This window comes from Hemicordylus capensis, chromosome 4, assembly GCF_027244095.1.
Source record: "Hemicordylus capensis ecotype Gifberg chromosome 4, rHemCap1.1.pri, whole genome shotgun sequence".
Lineage (NCBI taxonomy): Eukaryota > Metazoa > Chordata > Lepidosauria > Squamata > Cordylidae > Hemicordylus > Hemicordylus capensis.
The window spans coordinates 86225840-86249543 of NC_069660.1; the positions used below are offsets into that span (position 1 = coordinate 86225840).

Genomic DNA, 23704 nt, shown 5'->3' on the forward strand with positions numbered 1-23704 from the left:
AAATGATAATGTTGGCTTTAGGGCTTTGAAATCTCAAACTACAGTCTTGATTATCAGACTTATAAATATGTGACAATTGCACAGGGTACAATACCAATGGTACTATAGCTTCAAGATACCAATGGTACTATCGCTTCAAGAAATTCTCTTTAAGGGCCACATTCCACAATATTTTGACACTTTTCCATAGCTTAGACAGTTCTTCCTGAGAAATGGACTCTCCCAAATCTTTCTACCATTTATAATCATAATGTGGATTCAAAGATCAGGAGTGGATGAACACATGGAAATTGAGGTCAGTTACTTCCTCTATGGCCCAAATTAAGGAGAACTTTCTCAAAGTTTTCCATAGATGGTACCTGACCTCAGTAAAAACAGAATACACCCCAAAAGACTGCTCTCCATTTTCCTAGAGTGGTTGCAGGATGAAGGAAACTAATTTTCATCTTTGGTGGACCTGTCCTAGGTTCTCATCCTTTTGGACAGAGGTATTCAAAGAGAGGAGCAGGATTACAAACCAGAAAATAGTATTATGCTCCCAGCTAGTGTTTGTAAATGTATTTTCTGGGGTCATTTCAGATGTGCCATCAAAGAAAATTGTGTATATGGTAACTGTCGCAACGTTAGCTATAGCCAAACATTGAAAAGATCAAATCATGTTGATGGACATCTGGTACAAGAACTTATGGCATATTGTGATCTCAGAAAAGCAAACCCATATTATTCGATCCCATTCAAACCAGACTACAAAGCGTTCTTTTTATGTAATTTGGTCAGATTTTATTCTTTATACTCATCAGGAAAATTATGGTTGTTCTCCTACCTCAGACAATATTAGAGTGTGGATGGATTGATAAATAGGGGTTTGTTGTATTATGTTTTGCTGTTTGTGTTTGGATCAATATTGTTTAGTGTTGTAAATTTGTTTTGGGCGGCAGTTTCAAGGCAGTGTGTGCATCTCTCTTTCTCTCTCTCTCTCTCTCTCGTTCTTGTTCGTTTTCTCTCTCTCTCTCTCTCTCTCTCTCTCTCTCTCTCTCTCTCTCTCACACACACACACACACACACACACACACACACACACACACACACACACAGTTACTCATTCACTGACTCTATTATGGTCATTGACCAGGAAATATGTAAAAGCATTTAAATACATACAGAGAATAATAATAAAAAATGAATAATAAATAATAATAAACTAAGCTAACAAGGTAATAAAAATTTAAATCGCCAGATAACTGTAATAGCAATTTGCAATATCAAGATCACAAATGACAATCTATTGATTGTTTATAACTTCTAATCGAATCCTACTAGCAATATAACAGAACTTAGCAACCTTATATAACCTAGCTTCATTTTGATCTGCTAAAAGGAAATTTAAGTAGGCACTATCAACGAGTCCTGGATATGAAATGAGTTCTGGAGAAATAAACTTATGCCTAATGTCACTGTAAAGAACTAATGTCACTGTAAAGAATGGAAGAACACGAGATGTATTTTCAACCTCCCCCGTATTGCAAGGGCAAACACGTTCTTCAAAAGGAATACCATGATATCTCCTTTCTAAGATTGCTGTACGCATAGCATTACAGCGAGCTAGAGTCAGGGCTCTATGAAGCTTAGGAACAGTAAGCTGGGAAAGGTAATTTGCCGGGGAATAGCTCCTGTTCTGACTTCCCAGGAATACATCAGTTGGAATAGCGCCCCGATCAATCTGTCGTTCCATATCATATCATATTTCTCTTAGCTTGACTGCCAGCAGTATCATATCTTTCATATCTTAACGTTGTAATAGCTGCCGGGGGGGGGGGCACTATGATAGCAGAGTCTCTCCTCCGCTCTTTTCTTCCATCTTGACTGAAATGAAGCTTGTAGTACTAATGGGGTTAAGCCAATAGGGTTGAATATAAGCTTAAGCCGATATTCGAAGATAGAAATCCAAGCCCTAGCCTCCAGTTTAATCATCCCCACTTGGAGCTGAAGAACTGATCTAGGTACACAACTGGGTACCTGAAATATATTTTTTAGAAAATTAGATTGAACTGCCTCTACTTTATTAAAACTAGCATATATACCCAGCTGTACTCCATACAATAATTGTGCACAGATCGTGGCACCACACAGTTTAATAGCTGCAGGGATGAATTGGGCACCTCTAGAGAGAAAGTATGATTGAATCATATATGCGCTCTTTTCCCCATTTTGGGTGATGTATTCTCTGTGTGTTGTTCGCAGAAGCCTGAAAAATCATCCCAAGATATTTAAAATATCTAACTTGTTCAAGCATACATCCATTTAACGACCACTGACGTATTCTAGGACATTTCGCAAATACCATGATTTTGTTTTACTACATTTTATTTCTAAAGAATTCATCTTACAGTAGGCATCAAGCAAGTGCAAGGCTCTTCTTCTCTTCTTCTGCAGCTTATTAATCAACACTGACACTAGTTACTCAATTCTAAGCACCATAAATATGGAAGGGAAAATAAGTGTATTTTACAATTCTCCTCTATTTTATTACAAAGTATAATAAAAACAGGTCAATACTTCAACAAACAGCTACAAGAAGTGATAATACTTCAATATTCAGTATTTATAACACACTTTGCAATGTGTTGTGCAACCTTGTATGTGTTTTGGAGAACATCTTGTGCACATCATCATAGAGCACCACAACTTTGTGTAGTTCCACAGGCTTAAATGCACACAACAATCGTCTGGATAACATCTCTTACTTTCATATGAATTTTAAAGTACAAACTAAATGTTTAAATTCTCACACAGCACTAAAAGCAAAATAAAAAGACAATGACACACTAAAAATGAAAACTACAAAAATTAAAAGATCAAGAAACACAATAAACAATTAAGCAGCAAGGTGAAATCAATCAAAATCGGCTGTCAGTCATTTAAAGTGAAGCGGTTTAAAATGACTTCAGTGCCATTGTGTGACCCTAATGTATGTTCTTAGCCATGGAATTCTGCAGTTGTGGCTTCATGTCTGAAAATGTCCTGCCTGTGGTACCCACTAATTAATCTGAGTAAAAGCATGTCTGGTAGGCTCATAGATGGTAAGATCAGGATTATAAAGTGCATTGTGTCATGTTTATAGAATTTGTAATTTATATGGACCCCCCCCCTCAGTTTGATAAAACTGTCCCCCCAATGAGTAGCAAATTGTGGCGTCATGCCACAGTTGCTGTACAAGCATCCTATTTTTGGTGAGCAAGGCAGAACCATTCACCTGTAATTTGTTTGGGATAGGAGCAGTTTTCACTACAAAAATCAGATACAGGGCTACATAGATGAATACGGCTTTAAAGGTTTAAGATTATTTTGAATTGTGCTTGGGATTGGATTGGGGGAGTTGCTCTGTATCTTCCAACTCCAAGGTTTTCTGTGCTTCAGTGCTGGTTTCTAGACTTGATATTCCCTCTGATTGCCCCCTCCTTCCCTGGTTGCCTGACACACACTCCAGTTTACATTCCCTTTGCTGCTACTCCCTCCACCCCTGCCCTTTCCCACCGCCGCCTCAGACTCTTCTTGACTGGGCTGTTTGAGCTCCCCCATCCATCCCCTCCGCCTCTCTGGCTCTTCTGAAGGAGGGAATCGTCTCTGCTTCCACCTCTCCCTGCCTGCATCAGCTCTTCTGATGGAGGGAATCATCTCCTTGTGAGAGTCACACTGCTGCTGATCCCATGTGGGATCAACAACAGCGAGCGGGACTCTCAGAGGGAGATGAGTCCCTCCTTCAGAAGAGCCCGAGCAGCGGCCGGGGAGAGGTGGAGGCACCGCTCAGGCTGGCAGCAGCAAACAGAGGGAGACAATTCCCTCTTTTAGAAGAGCTGCTGTGGGCAGGGAGAGGTGGAGGGGATGAGGCAGCGATGGGGAAAGGTGGCAGGCGTGGGAAGCAGCAGCTGCACACTGCAGCTGAAGTGAGCGGCAGTATGGGGAAGCTGCGTGGAGGGATTGGGGTGAGTGTGTGCGTGTGCATGCATCCATGCACCTTAGAGGAAACAGTGATCCAGATTTTAAAATCTTGATTCACCAAAGCTACTGGATGATATGAATCTGGATTTGTCAGAATTACAATCAAGTTAGTATCCTTCAAGGTTCTGGCACATTATGATTCTTCATACAATCTCCAGCAGTCAAATACAATGGCTGTAATAAAATATCAATAATATGTTTATAGTACTCTGCAGGAAGGCCTTCTGGTCTTGGGGTTTTATTACTCTTAAGACTTGAAACAGCTTTCAACTCATAAAGTAACTGGTACCTGTAAAACTTGTAGATCTTCAGAAAATCTGGGAATATGAGAGAAGTTGTGAAATAGAGGATTCTGATGGATTCTCAGAAGTATACTTTTTTGTAGACTAGCTTAAATTGCTTTACAGTTCCTTCAGTTGTATTGACTTTCTTACCATTTTATTTTATCTGAGGAATTAATTTCTATTTTTGCTCACAGGCCAATAATCTGGACAAATGTTTCCCTAGTTTATTAACAAACTCAATTTTGTGTATTGTTATACATGTTGGTAAGATGGAACATTTGTTTTAATTCTGTTTTCTTAAGCCTTTCTTAAGCAAAAATCATAGGGCCAATTGCAACATTTGTAATTTTAGATAGAAGAGAAGGTGAAACAGAAATCAATCCTTGAATAGGATCTATGTGAATGTGAGGGAAACGTATAATCTTGAGATCCAGGATTATAAAAACACCATACAACATCTAAGTCTTTATGCTCTATACCAGGCTTCCCCAAACTGCGGCCTTCCAGATATTGCTGAACTACAACTTCCAGCATACCCAGCCACAAAAAATTGTGTCTAGGGATGCTGGGAGTTGTAGTTCAGCAACATCTGGAGGGCCGCAGTTTGGGGAAGCCTGCTCTATACCCTTAAAAAAAGGAGATTGGCAACAAGTTAACTTTATTTTTATGAGCTCCTGTAGATCTGCCTAAACATTTATCTTGAATACCATTGAAGTCACCTCCAATAATAATGTGACCAGATTGCACAGTCTTCTAACTTATTCATCAAAACATGAAAAAATTGTATTTGACTAATATTTTGGCATAAACATTCACAAATTTAAACACCCCTGCAAAATTTAAACACCCCCAACATTACTGTGCAGTTCGTGTTTATTTAATCAGCATCTCCACACATCCCTCTCACATTAATGGGGAGAAATTAATTAGAAATGGTGCAGAGCAGTGTTCCCTGTAAGAGGGATTCCCAGATGTTGTTGACTACAAGTCCCAAAATCCCCAGCCAAAGGCCATTGCAGCTGGGGATTCTGGGAGTTGTAGCCAGCAACATCTGGGAATCCCTCTTACAGGGAATACTGGTGCAGAGCCAAGCTAAGAGCAAGCGGACGGGGAACAGTTGCCTTCAAGCCTCCTTATTCTAGAGTAAAACTATAGAGAAGGCAGAGGTACTGACAGGCACTGGCTATACAACTGTGTTTGTCTTTTCTAACATTTCTAGTGGTCCACAACTAAAGGAGATGAACCATACAAATGTTTTAAATAGTTCACTGGGTGAACAACCCTAGGCCAGCCACTATCTCCATCGAGCGTACCTCATAGGGTGCTCATGAGGATAAAAAGTGTTTGTGTGCCCTTTCCTATGTTTCTCTCTTCACGGGGCATGCCTTTTCTCTCCCCCCGCCACCCCTTTAGAACTCTCTCTTTTTAGATTGGATTTCCTGCTAGCTCTGGTTAGCAAAGATCCCACCACCAAAAGGGGGGATCTTTGCCAGCTTTCTGCACCTTTAGCATTTGTGCTAAAGATCCAAGCAAATAATAAACTTGTCTGCTGGACCTCATTGTCATCAGCTCATTAATTGTACTATTCATTCTACTAATGGGAGAGGCAATTGCTAGAATGACCACAGGGAATGATTCTGTAGAAACCTTCCTTTTGCCCTTGATACCTTTTTCTGCAGAGCCCTGGATATTGGCTCAAGCTACAGTGACTCTGGTAACCTCCTGGTGGCTTTGCTGCCCATCATTTGCAGATCTTAGTAGCCCTTCAGCAGACCTCTCCTGTTCAGAACCAACTATTCCAGGGTTTAGTCCCACAAAGATGTGTAAAATTTCTAGAAACTTTCCTGGGAAGAAACCAGTTTTTCTTGGGGAAAATGAAAGTGTTGAAGAATATTTAAATACTTATTTTTGTATCCTATTACAATTTACACCAGTTTACAAAAAAAAGGTCACAAAATAAATTATGTGCAGCTTAGAACAAAAGATTTCCCTCTTTAAAAATAAGACATAAGCATTTAAGTGCATAAGTGCTTAAACGTTTCATAAGTATATCAAACTATAATTGCAACTATATCTAGTGCTAGAGGTCAGCCTTCAAGCTGCTACAACCTGGGGTAACTGAACAAATTTTTCCTGGAGTTTTGCTTCCCACTAGAAGCCTCTTTTAGCATCTGCCTCTTCAGCTTTCTTTTCATTCTCTCCACCAAGCAGGCAAGGCAATCACCTCCTTGTTTGCCTGTAGGAAGGTGAAAGTTTTTTGTAAACCACTTTAGGAGGTTCACCTGAAAAGGAGTATATAAATGAAAAAAATAATTAAAAAGTTGTATTTCTCTGAGGCGAGAAAATATTGTATTTATCTGAATCTAAGACGAGGTTTCCCCCAGTTTGTGTGTGTGTGTGTGTGTGTGTGTGTGTGATATTTTAGATTCAGATTATAACCTGTTTTTAGTCTCTATCTTTGAAGGCATTGTCTTATATTGAGTTACTTTCTATTGGTATCTCTAAGATGAAAAGAGGCCAAATCTAGAGAACTAAAGAAATAGGCATGCCAGAGGAAAGCAGGCAGAAATTCACAAGCAAAGAAGGGCCTAGGTCTTTGTGCTCCTAGGAGCATCTTCCTCTAGTAAAGATGAGAGTGTACCCTGTGTCAGGCATCCTGTGAGAATTTGAAATCATGCCTCATAAAACAAAAGAGAACATACTTCATAATCCCCCCCCCATTTTTCTAACGCTTTGAATGTTTCTGTCTCTATCCATGGGGGGCAGGGAATTGGGGAAATGCCCCTTTTTTTCCTAAGATGTTCTGGTGTATTGTCTGGGCCTTCACATATCTAGTCCTACATCTAGGCTCGCTCTTTGCAGCCATCTGGAGGTTGAAGGCTCAAGACAATGAGGCACATGGAAACTTGGACAACATAGTCCAGATCCTGTTTGTCAGGATATGGGTTATAGACAGGGTTGTGGTAATAGACTATGGGATTCTACAAGATTCCTTGTTTAGTTAGTGGTCAGAGGGTGGATGTTGGCATAGCACGAGTCCCTCTATGCCTACCCTTTCTTCATTCATTGGCTTGACAAGGGTTTGATGATTAACACACACACACCAGCTTTCTGTTGTTTCTTTTGCCAGGGACAGAGCTTTCTTGCTGTGCATCTCCACGTCAGGTGTGGAGCCTCTTCCCATGGTCCACCGCAGCCTCCTCCCATAGTCTACAGCTTAGAGTGCTTAAAGGACTTCCAAAACTACCGTTTGAACTCCTGAGGATGGCATGTCTCAGATTTCTGTTCTTTAAAATGCTTGTTTTCTTATTGTCCTTCTGTCTGCTTATAAGATCTTAGTGCTGGGGCTCTTTCAGCCGGCTCCAAGTGGTGCAGATTCATTTCAGATAGAGTTGTACAGATCAGAAACTGCCCTTCCCTTCTGTTTGGCTGAAATGGGGTGGATGGTGGGCATTACTGGCCTCTGTTGCAGCCACCTTAGCAGCACATGCTGCCAGGGAATCTCCTCAGAACATCTGTCAAACAGCTGCTTGGTTTCTTTCCGTTTCTTCTCTTGGTACTAGCAAATGAATTATTGGGCTTCCTCAAAGCTATCATCTTGGCTAAAGGCTGCTACAGGAGGTGATCTTTTAGTTTTAAGGAATCTTGAGTGGGTAAGCAATACCTGTACATGTTCTTATCCTAGGGGTAAATGCTTTGATACATCCCATCCGTTGTTTATACACCTGAAGAGAGGTTGAGATGGACAAACTTGAATTTACTAGTGAGTTTTCCATCTCTCCTCTACACAAGTGGAGTGGATAGATCCACTTCTCTCTAGCACAGACGTTATGAGTGTGGGTGGGGTGGAAAAAGAGCTTTTTGCTCTTTTCTGTTATCAAATTGCATGTTTCACAAGTTTGTGTTCTGTAGTTATAGCTCAGTGATGATTTTTAGTTATTAACTATTCGATCTATCTTTAGTATTCAATACCCTGTTCTTAGATTCTTAAAAAGTAAAAAACAAAACCCCAAAACCATAAACAATAAAATCAATAAAACAATAACTAAACTAAACTAAACAATGCAACAAAAACATGTTAGGCTGGGAAGATAAAAATGTTAGGCTGGGAAGATAAAAATGTTAGGCTGGGAAAATAAAATGTTCTTTACCTGGCACTGAAAAGATATTTGTCTCGGTGCCAGTCAAGTCTCCCTGGTGGAGAGGGGAAGGGAATTCCAAAGTGGAGATACCATAACTGAAAAGGCCCTATCTCTGGCTGTTGCTCACCTAACCTGATAGCAATGAGATCCAGAGAATGTGCGCTGAGGATGATTGTAATCCACGAGCAGGTACATGTGGAAGAAGGCAGCTCTTAAGTAAGGTACTCAGGTCTCAAACAGTTTAGGAGATTTAACACTTAAAACCATTTCTATGCTCAGAAATTGACAGCGACCTAGTGTAGCTGTTTTAAAACAAACAGTATGTATTTCCTATACTCAGATTCATTCTTCATCTTTGATGACTGGTAAAGGTACTTGGGGACTGAGCCTTCTTCCTAGGTCAGCAAGGTATTTGTAAACAGCTTTGGACATCTTGCTTACTGATAATGCTCCTGCATCTGCAGGATCTCGTCCCTGTGGCAAAGAGATATAGGGAACTCACGTGTACACGGAAATTTACCTTTTTGTAATAACTTGCATTGTTATATGTGATAGGGATTATCTGGTTCTTAATTGTGGCCATGATACAATATCTCAAAGTATGAGATCTGATATGAAGAAAATGGAAGGAGTTTTCTAGGTGCCCCCCAAAAGAAAGTGTGGTGTGATAGTATTCTAAATAATTAGCTCCATTTGGCCAAGGGAAGAGAGACTCACAAAGAGCAGGTCTAAAAATAGCTACCAGTTTCTAAAAAGATCGAAGATGCTGATTCAGGAGCTGGAATGACCAGCTGCCTTGCTAATGGTGCAACAGGGCCTCCCAAAATTGCATGGAGGAAACCTGCCTTTTCTGTAGGAAAATAGGAAAAGTACACTAGAAGGAATGAGGGATCGCTAATGTAGTAACATTTTTACACATGACAAATTATTTTCAGCAGTGCTAGCTGGTGATTCATATAATCCCATTATGTTTATATTTGAATGCATTTTGTGTTGGTGGTGCTTGGAAATTGGAAATCTTTTAACATTCTTATTGCTAATGGTTGCTATTAGGAATTGTTTGTCGAGGTAGTTCTATTACTTTTCCTACTTCACTTACTATAACTACCCTGTCCTTTTCTTAAGGGTTGCTGTCCCATAAACACTAAAGGTAGCATACCAGCTAACTTGGGAGAACTCTACTATCCTGATGAGGAATATTAGAATCATATGCATTTCATTTGCCTGTAAAGTGCTTTCCAGACCCTTCAGCTTTGTGTAATATCAGTAAAGTTAAAGTTGTGCCGTCAAGTCGGTGTCGACTTCTGGTGACCACAAAGCTATGTGATTTTCTTTGGTAGAATACAGGAGGGATTTACCATTGCCATGTCCTGCGCAGTATGAGATAATGCCTTTCAGCATCTTCCTATATCACTGTTGCCCGATATAGGTGTTTTCAGTAGTCTGGGAAACATACCAGCAGGGATTCGAACCATCAACCTCTTGCTCCCTAGGCAAGTTACTTCCCCGCTGCACCATTAAATGATCGCTTTGCATATCTGAAACTTTACTCTGTTTTCACATGAAAGCTGTTTTGTATAATAGCTAGTTTAAATTTTTGCTAAAATCTGTATGTCTGGTTTTGTAACATATGCAGAGTAGTACTTTAAAACACATTATCCTTATGGCACATTAAATACTAGCATATATTGGATGGATGGAATAGACCAGCAAGAACAGTTTTACACAGTGTGACAGAGAAAATATATATGACTATATCGTTATATAATCAGATTTAGAAGTGTCCCAGCCCTTCGGTGTTCAGAGGACTGCTGAATGCAAAGTGCTGAATCCTTCAACAAATTGTGCTGTGTTTCATATTCCAGCAGTTCAAAAAGAATGACTTCTGCTGAAATTGAGCATGTAAAATCAAGTTCTCTCTCATGGTTCTATATTAGTCAACTTTTTTATGGTCATAGTTTTGTATTCACATATTTACTGACTATTCTTTAAATCCTTTATATTATTTCTGGTGCCGCATGATTTATTTTTACCACTACTTCTATAGATTCATGTAAACATGTTGATATTCAGTCAAGGTGCATTTTATATTGCCACGATCCCACAGCAGAGTTCTCTGGGTTACATACACATCTACATATCTTCATGAAGGTAGTACATTTTGGGGGCCTGTGTCAAGTCTAACGATTTGGTTGCAGGGCCATTATTCTGCTTTTCAGATCTTTATTGGAACATAGTAAGCAAAGAAATAGGTAATGCACCAGATTGTCTGCTTCTCACCCATAAATATAAAGGTGCTCATCCTTTGGAAAATTCTTCTATTTCCCCTCTCTTCATGTTGAGTTTTTTGTTTGTAAATCTGACCAAATGAGGGTAGGTAAGTTCTCAGTATTACTATTTTGTGTGCAGTCATCAGTTTTGTAACGAATGAACCATTGTAAGAATTTAGTATTTTGAATTGATCTGGATCTAATATGACAGCAGTTTTGAAGACCTGATATTTAACCATTTTTGAAATTATTTTTGGCATGATCCTTATGTGTCAAATTTCAGCAAATGTCGCTTCCCTGTGAAAATATAAAGTATGTTAATGAACACTAGCTGACCCTGCACAGAGCCTGTGGCAACCTCCCACAGCGCGCGCTTGTGCTCCCCCCCCACAGCGCGTGCTAGCGCTTCCCCCCGCAGCTCTCCCCATTGGGTGGGCCAGGGCCAGGCCATCCCGCTGCCGCCTCCCACCTCCTCCCGGCTGGTAGGGCTTTGCCTGCCATCTGCCCACCTCCTCACTGCCACCATTATTTCTCCCTGTCACCGTCTCCTCTTCGCCCACCGTCCACCGCTTCGCCCACCGCTTCGCCCACCGTCCACCGCTTCGCCCACCGTCCACCCACCTCTTCTGGCTGGAGTGGTTTTGCCTGCCAGCCCTCCACCTCTGCATCCTGGCCACCGCCATTATTTATCTCCATTTCAATGCTGGAACTCTTGCACACTCTAGAGCAGGCCTGCTCAACTTCGGCCCTCCTGCAGATGTTGGCCTACAATTCCCATAATTCCTGGCTATTGGCTGCTGTGGCTGAGAATTATGGGAGTTGTAGTCCAAAAACAGCTGGGGGGCCTAAGTTGAGCAGGCCTGCTCTAGAGCATCTGCGCGTTACTACTTGATTGCTCCCCTCACCTCAGAGATCTCCCCACCCTCACCTGAGCTGCACTCCTGCTCCTCCTCCTCCATCCTGTTGCTTCCATCCCCCTTACCCTTCTTGGTCGTGGCTGCAGCATTGCTGCTGCCTGTTGGCCAAGCTGCAGCCCCCTATCCCCAGAGACCTCCCTACCCTCACCTGAGCCCCACTCCTGCTCCTTCCTCCAGGAGCAGCAGCAGTGGTTGACCGGGCGATTCCTCGCTGCTGCCACTGCCATGGACGCTCATTCCCCCAGGCCGCTGACAGGCCTGGGGGGTCCCATCCCTTGTCTGCCTGCCTCCCTCTGACAATGACCTTGATAGCCCCAAACAGTAGCAGTGGTTGACTGGGCCCTTCCTTGCTGCTAGTGCTGCCATGGCCGCTCATTCCCCTCAGGCTGCTGACAGGCCAGTCTCTTGTCCCTCCTTCTGTCTCTTCTTCCTCCCTTTTTTCTCTTTCTCTCTCCTCCACTCTTTCTTCTCCCTCCTTTCATGTTTTTCTCCCTCTTCCTCCCTCCCTTCCTGAGTTAACAGATTTTGTTCATCTTGTTTCCTCATTTAATTCACACGACGGCAGCCTCCTTTCCTGAAGGGGCTCTCTCTTTCCTCACAACCCATCTTTTTGCAGACCCTTGCCTGCTGTCCTTTTATATATATATAGATTCCTCTCCTCTACAATCAAGAACATCTTCCGACCAGTAACAGTTGCATTCCAAATGACCTTAACCATCACTGGCTCCTCCTCCTTATCTGCATAGGGAATCCCCACTGCCCAATCACCACGGTGCCACAGGCTCCTCCTCCCTATCTGCATATGGAATCCCCACTGCCCAATCAGGGGCATACTCTTGTCAGTCAGTCGCCTCCTTTCTACCACGTCCCCACGCATGGCCCGTCTTGGAGAATTAATAATATAGATAGATAGATAGATAGATCTTGATGAAATCATGTTCAAGCCTCCCTCTCAACTCTTCTGATGGTGACTTGAAGGTCAACATAGAATGGCTTGGGAAATTAAAATGCGTTGGTTTCTGAGGTCATTTTTAATTTAATGGCAGACCTTTCCCTTTTGCTCTCTGTTCAGAGACTGTCTTTCTAGCCTATGTAAATATCAGAGAGCCATCATTATTGATTGTATATGTCCTATTAGAAAATGTGCAAGTGGATGAGCCCTTGATAGTATGGCTAATGTGGTTTGTTCATGTATTAGTGTTGCCCAAGTACAAATGGGGACAAAATTGACTATAAAATGTGTTGCAGGACTTTGGTCTTGTGTTGGTTTTCTTTCAGAGGTCTAGAATTTATGCCCCTCATTACTAGTCCAAATGTGCTTTTGGAAGCAGATGAGTAGTCATTTCATGTTCGTGTAGTATAGAAAGCAAGACAGACCTACCATATAGCACCTGTTTGTGTGGAGCCTCATTGGTCAGGCTTGGTTAGGTAAAATTGCAGATTCCTCAAAAGGTTTTAATTTGGAACTGTAGGTAAGAGTGGTGGTATATGGAAATTTTCTATTCTGTGGTGTGGTGGATCACTTATTCTATATTACTCTGACTGTATTGATATATATCTTCACCTCCTTGATTGATATTGTAGATTCAAAGCTTGACAAAGGCAAGGACTGGAACAAAAACTGTTATATCTCTTAGGACTTGGATGTTGATGGCAGATTGTGGTATCTTTAGGTAGCTGATGGATGCATCCAAGTCTACATCATACTGATCAGTCAGTTATGGTATAAAGTGGTAACATCTGCAGATTATGTGCTTGAAGATACTAACGAATAATATGATGGATATTTCATGATGCTGATTTGAGTCAGAGGCAAGAACTGCTCCTTGACAGCCAGAGTGAATGAGTCAAGTAGAAACTTTCTCCTTCCTAAAAAGACAGTTAGTGAACTCAACTCATTTATTTCTAGCACTTGAGCCTTCCTATTCTTTGTTTCTAGATCAACAAATAATTAAACTAAGAAGATATGTTGAAGAATATCCGTCCTGAGAGAGCTTTGTATCTTGTAAAATAGTCCAATAAAATGCATATAATATGTTGAAGTGCTCTATAAATGATAGTATAATAAAGCAATTCCAGAGTATGGAAGAAAGTATGACTGTTGCTTTGTTTAACATCCCAAAATGGGATATTGAAAACTTTTCCACAACAGTAAAGAGCAGCTGCTTGTGGCTTTGCTAGTGCTCTGGGTCAGAGCAGTGACTGTGTATGTACTACTTTTGCAGTGTGAGCTTTCATGTTGGTATGTGAGGCTTCTGCCAAAGTCTTTGCTCATGTGCCATTTCTCCCTCTTGGTCTCTGTTTTCCTTGTGGCTTGCTGAAAGTGTTGCTTGCTGAAGTGTATAGAGGTTTGTCAGTGATTTGCTGTGCTGCAGTGTGAGTGATATCGTAGGCTGGGTGACAGAATGGTTCAGTCAGTATCTTTGGCTTCTAAGCCCTAGTGCTTCGTACTGGGTGGCTTTATCTTTTTCTTTTCTGGATGCCATAAATAAGTCTTCAGAAGACCTCTTTAAAAAACAATTCCATTATGACATGATCTATCCATTAGATCTGGATTACAGCTGAACGCCTAGTGCTGCTTGTGGTTGATGCAAGGCTACACAAAGAGCTCAGTAGTGGACTTATAACAGCACTTTCACTTTCTGGCTTTGAGATCTCCATTCTTCAAACAAATCTAGTGTCTCACACAGTGAAATGATGAAACGAAGAAGAGAGAGGTTTGGAGCCCCATCTCTGCGAATTCAGTAAGAATTGCTTTGGGAAATAAGATTCACAGTGCTTAGCTAACTGTGTTAGAACCAGAACATAGCTCAGTTAAATATAAATAAATAGGCTTGTTAAATATTTTGACAAAGCAAAATAATGCCATAGCTTTATTTTGCTTTTCATGAGAAGTATTAATTTATACACATTGTGAGAGTCTTTTAAGTATGAAGGTAATAAGTACTGTACAGTATGCTAGTATTTTATATAGAGGGATAACTTAAGTTTTCTAATTGTGTTTTGTTCATTTGTATAAAATGAATGAAGTTCATGTAAAATAAATAGTATTGTGTTAAATATATATTCTTAGGGAGATTCAATCCAGTGAAACCTTTACAGTAGCTGAATTGAGAACAGTGCTTTAAGTGCCTGGACTAAATCAACTTTACCTGAACTTCCCACACTAATGTGAAAATTCAGATATTTTACATAAACAGAGTATTGAGGGTATATTCAATCAAGCATTTAAAAAGAAAGTTCAGTTATAATCTGCAGTGAGCCACTGCCAGGAAAAAGTATTTGATATTTTCTTCCCTTTAGAAGACTCTGGGAAAGTCTTGGTTGCACCTGCCGGTCTTGCAAGGACAAATTGTGGCCCATGACTATAAGTGACAATCAGTGTGAGTGCACCTTGCTGTGATGGTGCTGGAGAATAGACTAGTGTGTTAGCAGATCAAGCAGATGTATTCATATAATCTAGAGATAAGGGAAGTCTTGTACTGGAGAGCATTGACTATCTTATGTAGTTCCAGTACGTTAACACACAGTTTCTTTAATGTAGACCCCACTTGTAAACATTCCTTAGAGATACATACATGTTAAGGAGTGGACCCCTTGTTTGCCATCTGCTACCTGCTTTTGTTTTCTAAAAACAGACTTCATAGGATAACTTTGATACTGATTATTTCTTTGTGGTACTTTGTCAGAATCTCCTCTCCTTTCCTCTCCCACTGCCGAGGAGGTGATATCCATCAGCATGTGTTCTCTCCTACATCTGCTCCAGGTCTGCAGCATCTTAAAATCCCACTTAGTGCTGATTGTGCCCTTGCTACTTCTCCTCTAGTATTTTATCTCAACCCACAGCCTAAGAGCAATCCTGGTAGTCCTTGCTACAGTAATCCACTTCAGTGGAGGTAAGAATAAATTTTAAGTGGGAATGAATACTAATACAATAATTCATAGTGTTTTTACTTGGATCATTCCAAGAGTAACTTTGCAATTAATGTGCATATGCAGCATTCACACGTTTGTTATATCCCTACTAGGAGCAGCCCATCCGCTGGGAGCTGGGGAAAGGGTCTGACAAGATGCAGTTCGTTCCTGTCAGTGCTGCTGCTCCCCTACCCTCCCATTCTGCCCTGCACAGGAGTTAAGAAGAGCTGCACTGCTTGCAAGCTGGCCATTCGTCAGGTAGAGCTGTGTGGACTGGTTAATCATTGACCAGTCCGCACAGCTCTACTTGATGAATGGCCAGCCTGCAAGCAGCACGGCTCTCCTTAACTCCAGGGCAGGACGGAATATGAGAGAGAGGGGTATTGCTGCTGCTGGGAACTGGAGGCAGCTGCATGTTCTGTGCCCCACTCCCCCAAGCTCTTTAGGATGGGCCGCTCCTGATCCACACAATAAAAATTTCAGTGTGGAAGTAAACATAATTCAGGAATACAATTCTGTAATTGGCTGAAATACCTTATTGGTTGAAATGATGAAGCATGTTTAAGTTTGCTGGCATATAGACAAGCGATTCTTCACAGGTTTGCCAGAACACACTGTCTTAACTTACAAGTTTAACGTGGGCTCCTAAAATCTTACTTTTTAAATTTGCTTATAGAAATATCATTCTTCAAGACTGTATTCTAGATGCCTTTCATCATTATAAAGAACTGTTGTTGGCAGAGTATTGCTTTCCCATCATGTTGTGTCTGTTAGGAACTCACCATCTCCACCTGAATGATTTCATCATTTAGTGCTACTGCTCTAGTCAATACATACAGACTTGGGAAGGGTGTATCCATGCAAAACTGAGGAAAACAGTCTTCAAAGTCTAAAGAAAACTGAGTACTCTACATGAACAAGTAGAAAAATGTGGAAAGTTGATTCTTAAATAGGAGACTAGCAAGTAATGTTCATGGCAGAAGGCCTTTGTTGAAAACTCTGTACAGATTTCTATTTTAGCTTTGTTGTGCATAGGGAAGAATTCTGCTTATCATAGATTTTACAATTTCAGAGGTTCTAGCTACCTGGTTAGTGAATATGAAATTGTTGATAGTTTCGTAGTTGAGTCTAGATGTCTAGCTCTGTAATGAGGAGTTTGAAAATATTTCTTTCATCTGTACATCTCTTTATACTGTTTTAACTATTCATTCTTTGTTGTTGTTTTATTTACATGGATACCAGTCAGTTGCTCTTTTGGAATATAAGTGCATCCTGTCAAGTTATTTTCTGACACTGTTGTGCTCTTACACCCACAGATGAGTTAGATTGTGGCTTCATTGCATTCTCTATTAATAACATTTTATTCATTTGCTGGTGGTGTCTCATAAATATTTACAAATGTTATCTTCTTTCTTCTGTTTTTGGTGTAGTCAGCTTTTTTCTCTGGGCAAATAGCTCTTACAGTATCTCGTGAAAGAAGTTCCCACTTTAGGGTGGTCAGATCTACTTGAATATTTTATAACTCAGGTTTATCACTAAATATATGGTTATATAATTTTAACGTAGATATAAGATATTTCCAGCATTGCAACATGATTTGTTTAGTTACTAATGCAGCCCTGTGGATTCACAGTACCTGATTTTTTGGGGGTATCCTTAATACAGATACAGGTGAATCCAGTTATCTGCATGGGTTCCGTTCTCCACTACAACTGCAGATAATGGGGCATTAAGTCAATGGGATTGGGGGTGTTAGGTTCCTGGAGACTTAAAAATAGCAGGGGGGAAATGTCAGTAAAGGGCAGAAATAATTGAAACAAAGTGCCCTTACCATGCTTCACAGGTTTGCAGCACACAAAATCACCATTTCCCCCTGCAGTTTTTCTCAGGCATTAAAAAAACCCAATAGAACAAATGAGCCACAAAATGACTCAGTTTGATTTCTGGCCAGCCCAAATCCACAGATACATGAAACTAACCCTTCATGATCACCCCCACCCCCACCCACCATGTATGCCAAGGTTGGATGTCAGTTACCTGACCACGGATACACAGATGCCAGGTCTGCAAATTGCAAGCTTTGCCTTTATGTAATCAATATAATCAATATTTGTGCAATTTGGGGGGCCCCTTACCTCAAACATACCACTAAGACATCAGGAACACTTATCTTTGCAAATTATATGATCCTGAACTACTGGGTAGAGACCAAGCTATGTCTCTTTGCCAGAAGCCCAAGACACTACAGAGGTCAGTGGGTGATAATGCAGTCAACATTACAAGCTTGAATAGGCTCCTGGATTAGAATTGCAGGAATGTGAGACCTTACAGGTTCAGTAGAACTTGTGTGTGGGAAGCTGTTGCAGGGGAGCAACAGCAAGAGAGAAGGCATGCCCTCACCTCTTGCCTGTGGGCTTCCCAGAGGCATCTGGTGGGCCACTGTGTGAAACAGGATGCTGGACTAGATAGGGCTGTTCTTATGTAACACCAGGGGATGGTCTGTGTGTGCATTTAGTAGCCACTTTGCTGAAGCTAAGCAAGCCTGGATCTGGTCAGTGCCTGGATGAGGGACCTCCTGGAAACTCCCATATATAAGGAACTCTTTTTATGGAGAGGAGAGCTGGTCTTGTGGTAGCAAGCATGACATGTCCCCTTAGCTAAGCAGGGTCCATCTTGGTTGTATATGAAAGGGAGGCTAGAAGTGTGAGCACTGTAAGATATTCCCCTCGGGGGATGGAGCCGCTATGGGAAGAGCAGAAGGTTTGAAGTTCTCTCCAAGCTAGGGCTGAGAGAGATTCCTGCCTGCAACCTTGGAGAAGCCACTGCCAGTCTGTGTAGACAAGACTGAGCTAGATAGACCAATGGTCTGACTCAGTATATGGCAGCTTCCTATGTTCCTATGTTCCTATTCGTATAAGCTACTGGCCTCCCTGAAAAAGGCTAAGGCTCCCAGCTGAATGGCTAGTGTGTTAGGGCCTGAATTTCTGTCTCTTTAGACCTTGTACACAGCCCTAGAAAGGCACAATTACATTTAAAAAAAAACTTAACAAAGACAAGGGACAATATGTTGAAACACTAGCTACTAGTGGAAATAATGTGCATGTGGTAGCATTTTCACCACTTGAGGTTTGTGGTGACGGCACAGAAATTATCCACATGTGTGTGAGCTGCACAACATGTAGAAGCTGTTTCAGATAGCCTATATAACAAGCATAATGCTCAGACTGGCCCTGAGCATCCCACCAGAATGATAATGTATCATACGAAAGGCCTGACATGAGAATACCAGACAGAACATTAGTTTTCTTTACATCTTTTTCTCCCACATTCACTAAGACAGTTGGAAAGTTCTAAGAACCCTTTTTTGGGGGGAACTTTCAGTGTGGCTGTCAAAATGTATCCTGTTCTTGATATAGTACATTGACATATAGTATTGATCACTGCCAGGAGGCAGTGGCAGCTTCTGTCAATCCTAAGTGTGGCTCCCTGGCCTGTGAAAAGCTTTGGCCAAAGCCAAATATGCCACATTGCTCTCTGCCAACACTGGCATTGTGCAAAGGTGACTGTTCCAACCACACAGTGCTGTGCTTTCCTTAGTGCCAGGGGAGAAATGTGGCTTTAAATAGAACAGAGCCTTGGCAAGCTACAGTGGCATCTGGGAAGGTACACTAAGAGTGCTGGGAAGTATAGGTCTTCCCAGTGCTTTCCCTAGAGCTCTATGAATGGGGCTCAACGTGGCTCCATTTCTTTTAAAGCCAGTGCTGGGAAAAGCACAACACTGTGCATGGGTCAGTGCAGTGAAAAATGACTCCTGCATTGAAGGTTTGTTTTTGGTTTTTTGACCAAAGTGACTCTCATTTGAAAAATAGTGAAGTTCATTGATATAATAGGTCTTCCAATAGCACATGAACTTCACAGAAACATAGGTGCTCTTTAGAATAGTTTCTAAAACGGTCAGATTTTTTGTCTTACTTTGTTCTTATATTTAAAAAATCAGTGGAATGGATTGGTGCAGCCAAAACAAAAGTACAAATTCAAACCATTTATAAGCAATTAATAGGTTGCTCAAATACGTGAAGAAAAATATTAGTTTTTCTTCTGCATGCAAATGAAGAACATTAAAAGATTTAATTGAAGAACTGAGTGATAGAAGATAACAACAAAAGAAAATTACAAAACCCTGAAGCTCACTGAAGTCTCCTTTTAAATGTCTTCCCAGCCACAAAAGTGGTTTACCCCTGAGCAGATCACACACAACTGAAGGAACTATCTAAATGAACCAAAATACATGGATATCCCCCTTTTCAGTAGCATGCTGATTTTGTGGGGAAGACCAATATGAAAGGCTTAACCCATGTGGGATCTGCTTACAGAAAAAGAACATTTTAATAAATAAGCATATTAATTCAGCAGCAGCACATGATTTAGGGTTAGACTATACATTACATTAAATGTGTAGTTTGGCCCTATGTGTATGCCTTTTCCTTTTAAAATGGCAACCTGGGGATCAAGGACACCGTTCATAGAAGAGAGTAACCCTTTTTCAAATCCTGCTCTCAACAAAAACTCCCCCTTACCAAGCTGCTCTTTGCACTGGATGGGAGCTTCTGTTGGAGCAAACAGAAGCTTCTGAGATGGTGATGGTTTTTGCTTGGACTGAGGGATCGGGAGAAAAATGCATTTTCCCCTTATGTGCCTCATCTCTGATCCTCTCCCTTGGTTCCTATTTTAAAAGGGAAAAGTGCACATGTGGGGCTAAACCACATGTTTGTATTTGTAGAATGTGACACTTGGGAGTGACAGTTAGCTTAAAGGAAAAGTTTGATTGAACTTCTGAAGACTTTACACATGTGTATTTTTAATAAGCCTATTGGGTTCAGAATTTCACCTATACCGTGTTTCCCCGAAAATAAGACAGTGTTAGTACACTCTACTCCTGATAATTCAATAAATAAAATGATCTACATTTTTTCAAATTTCTTAAAACTGATGTGAAATACCTTTATGCAAAACAGATTTTAAATACTTTTATGATTTGTCTGCATTACAGAGAATGTTTCTGAATTTTGGTAGATTTATTTCCAAGTGGTGAATCTTCAGAAGCCATTACCCAAAACCACCAAAAAAAAAAATCAAAATCAAACCTGCCTGCCTGCTCCACCATGGCCTCCGATTGGTGCTGGGCCTCAGGGTACCAGTCCATCATCATTACAGGCCTGACAGTGTGTGTGCGTGCATGTGGGTCTGGGTGTGTCAGCAGCACTAATGGACAGACTGTGATGCATCTTGTTTGGGGGTTGGCCAGGGTGGGGTGAGCTGACAGTGGTGTTGCAGTGGGTGTGAGTGACCTCCACGCCCAGCTCAGGATAGCCCAGCAGGGGGAGGTTGGGCTTCAGCTGCTCCACCAAGCCAGCATGCAAGCATGAGCGATGGGGTGTCACCATGTCCCCGGTCATGGAGAACACCCTCTTATGGAGCATCCACCTAGACTTATCACTCTGGTGGAAGTGGCCTGCTATCTTGTGACACTTCTCCAGAAGAGCAGCTGTGGCATCAGCAGGGCCTTCAGTGGGGAGGCCTTGACTTCGCCTGCCCTTAGCCTTCTTGAGGCCAAGCATGTCTATCACACCCAAGTGCAGAGTGTGTGCCATACACCGTGTGGACACAAACTGCAGCTGACAGGCTGCCCTTACCACATTGGCACCATTGTCAAGGATCAGAAATTCTCGGTGAAGGTTTGTCTGCCTGGCCAGCCATTCCTCCACCTGGTGTCCGATGGTGACAGACAGCTCATCTGCCATGTGGTCAGTGTCCAGTGGCTCCATGTGCAGTGCAGCTCACCTGGGCTTTGATACATGGGGTGGCCACACCAGCAGCAGAAGATGTTGCCCCCTCTCCTGCTCCCACCAGTGTACTGTGGGGGACAGGAAAGCAGTGTGCATCCCACTGAGGCTGGGATAGTGAAGTGCATGCTGGTGTCAGGCGCTGCTGACTCCAGCAGCCCTGACACAATCTGTACCTGCATGCCTGGTACAGGGAGGGCACCACCTGCCTACTGAAGGTGGTGCGTGAGGGGATCTAGTAGTCAGGGACAAGTGGCCCGTGGAAGCTGGTGTCCTCCACCACATGGAATGGTTGGTTTTCCAGAGCCACAATCTCCCAGATGGTTCCAGTGATGAGATGAGACTCTAGCCGAACAGACTGCTTGCTCACCGGTTGCAACTGGCAAGTTCCTACTGCTTGAGAGCAGAAGCATGTGCCTTGCCACTGCTAGCTGAGGGCACACCAGATGGCCTAGCACTGCCAGCAAGAGCCAAGACCCAAAGTGGTGATGTTACAAGTGTCTCATCATTGCTTACATCCCAAGATGCTTAGTTCTTACCTCTGCTGACCTGTGTCCTGCAGTGGGTGCAGGTAGCATGTGTAAGGTCACCTTGGTGGAGCTCAAAGTGCCCCACACCATGTTGCTGTCGGTCCTGGACCATTTTGGTGATGATAGTACCACTGGGGTTGCTGGTTCCTGCTGGGGACCACCACCCCTTCCACCCTCCATCCAGGGCTGAGAAAGTCCAGGAACATCCTCCGTCTCTTGTTCCTCCTTAGGCTCAGTCAGGGCGTCTGCACCGCCAACAGGGATTGGGGAGGATGGAGAGAAGGACATGGCTGGGTTAGCAGCCATTTACACCTCCTCCTCTGCTCCCATGAAGGAAAGAGCTTATTTCCTGACAGGGGAAGCCCTGCCCCCATTACGTCTACCTCAGCTGACACAGGTGGCTGCGCTGTGGGAGTAGGCGGCACTGGATAGGTGAGCCTGTACACAACAATCTCTAAGAGGACAGAGGTGGTTGGCAGCTTGGGAAGTAAGTCCCTCTTTCCATCCTTGCCCCCAACCATTATCACCTCTCCCTCTGCCTTCAACTATGCTCCTAGATTTGCCCGGCAACCTCCTGACATCCCTTCCCCCAAACTAGGCCCTATTTAAAAGAAAGTAAAGGTGAAGTGTGCCATCAAGTCAATTTCGACTCCTGGCGCCCACAGAGCCCTGTGGTTTTCTTTGGTAGAATACAGGAGGGGTTTACCATAGCCTCCTCCCACGCAGTATGAGACCTAAAACCAAGGGGGTCACTCTGTGGTGCTGGGCTTGCCAATCTGACATAGTTTTCTTTTGGCATCTTCAGCTGGAGTCTGACCAGGAGGGAGCTCAGGCAATCAGGCTGAGCAGCACACACCGGCACTCAACAGCTAGCGGGGAGGGCAGATGGCCAGCAGGCAGGCCACCCACCCACCCAAAGAACAGAAATAAAAACAGAAACTAGTTAAGTCATTGGAGTGCTGTGACTTAAGAAAAACAAAAAGCAGTTGGCACTGCAAATGAAAAGAAAAAATAAAGGACAGAGACAAGCCTCTGTCTAAGGCCCAGCAGCAGGGAAGGGGTCCTGCAGAGCAGGCCCAACAGCTCAGTGCAGGGGCTCAGCCAAAGCAAGGCAGTAGCAGAGCAAGTCAAGGCAGCGCTCTTTCCCCAGAATCCAGAGGCAGAATGAAGCCAGGCAGTGCTTCAAATGCACTTTGAAGCTCTTCCTTTTTTCTCCCTCATCCCTCCCCCGCAGCCAGTGGGGCCAGAGTTCCACTGACAACACTTGATTTTGAATGACAACAAGCCAACCAGAGCAAAGGTGATTGGAAGGCAATTGGAATGCAGTGACAGAAAACCAATCAGCAAGGGAGAAAACTAGTAAACACACCAGATGAAATGGCAGCTGCCATAAACATTCAAACCATTAAACTGGTTCGAATCAAACCAGGTCCAATGTGGTTCGATTGCAGACTGGCCACCTTTTTTGAGGCTAGTCTGGTTTGTGATCGAACCTGGCTCGATTCAAACTGATTTGGCACATAGGGTTTTCAGGCAGTTGTCCTCTCTGGCATTGACTAGACTGAGACCTTTTTATCTTCAGCAAGGTGCTTGTATTGTGTACTCTCGGACCCTGAACTGTAATCCATTAACATGCTCATTTATGATGGCATAAATGTGGCCTTAGCCTTACCCAGTGGGGATCTGTTGGCAAAAGATAGAGGGCAGCATCCAGACCTATAGCAGAATGATGCTTTGCCAGCAGAAACTACTTCTGTTTATAGAAGAAGCTTTGTGTTCATGTAGGGAGTTCTTCCGCTAGTGC

General features: G+C 42.5%; 1 protein-coding gene across 13 annotated transcripts in view; it reads left to right on the top strand.

Annotated features, from left to right (window-relative positions):
• MAST2 (microtubule associated serine/threonine kinase 2) overlaps positions 1–23704 on the top strand; it is a 295348-nt gene that overhangs the window by 123485 nt on the left and 148159 nt on the right. For 2 of the 13 annotated variants that reach the window (XM_053244176.1, XM_053244177.1), the window contains exons 1-2: positions 13996–14356; positions 15302–15508. The exons of 9 other annotated variants lie outside the window; for them this stretch is intronic. In XM_053244176.1, the coding sequence (XP_053100151.1) occupies positions 14307–14356; positions 15302–15508 (257 nt within the window). In that variant the 5' untranslated portion in view covers positions 13996–14306. Of the gene's footprint in view, positions 1–13995; positions 14357–15301; positions 15509–23704 lie in introns of those variants that run through there. 2 more of the 13 variants (XM_053244182.1, XM_053244181.1) reach the window with 2 other exon arrangements.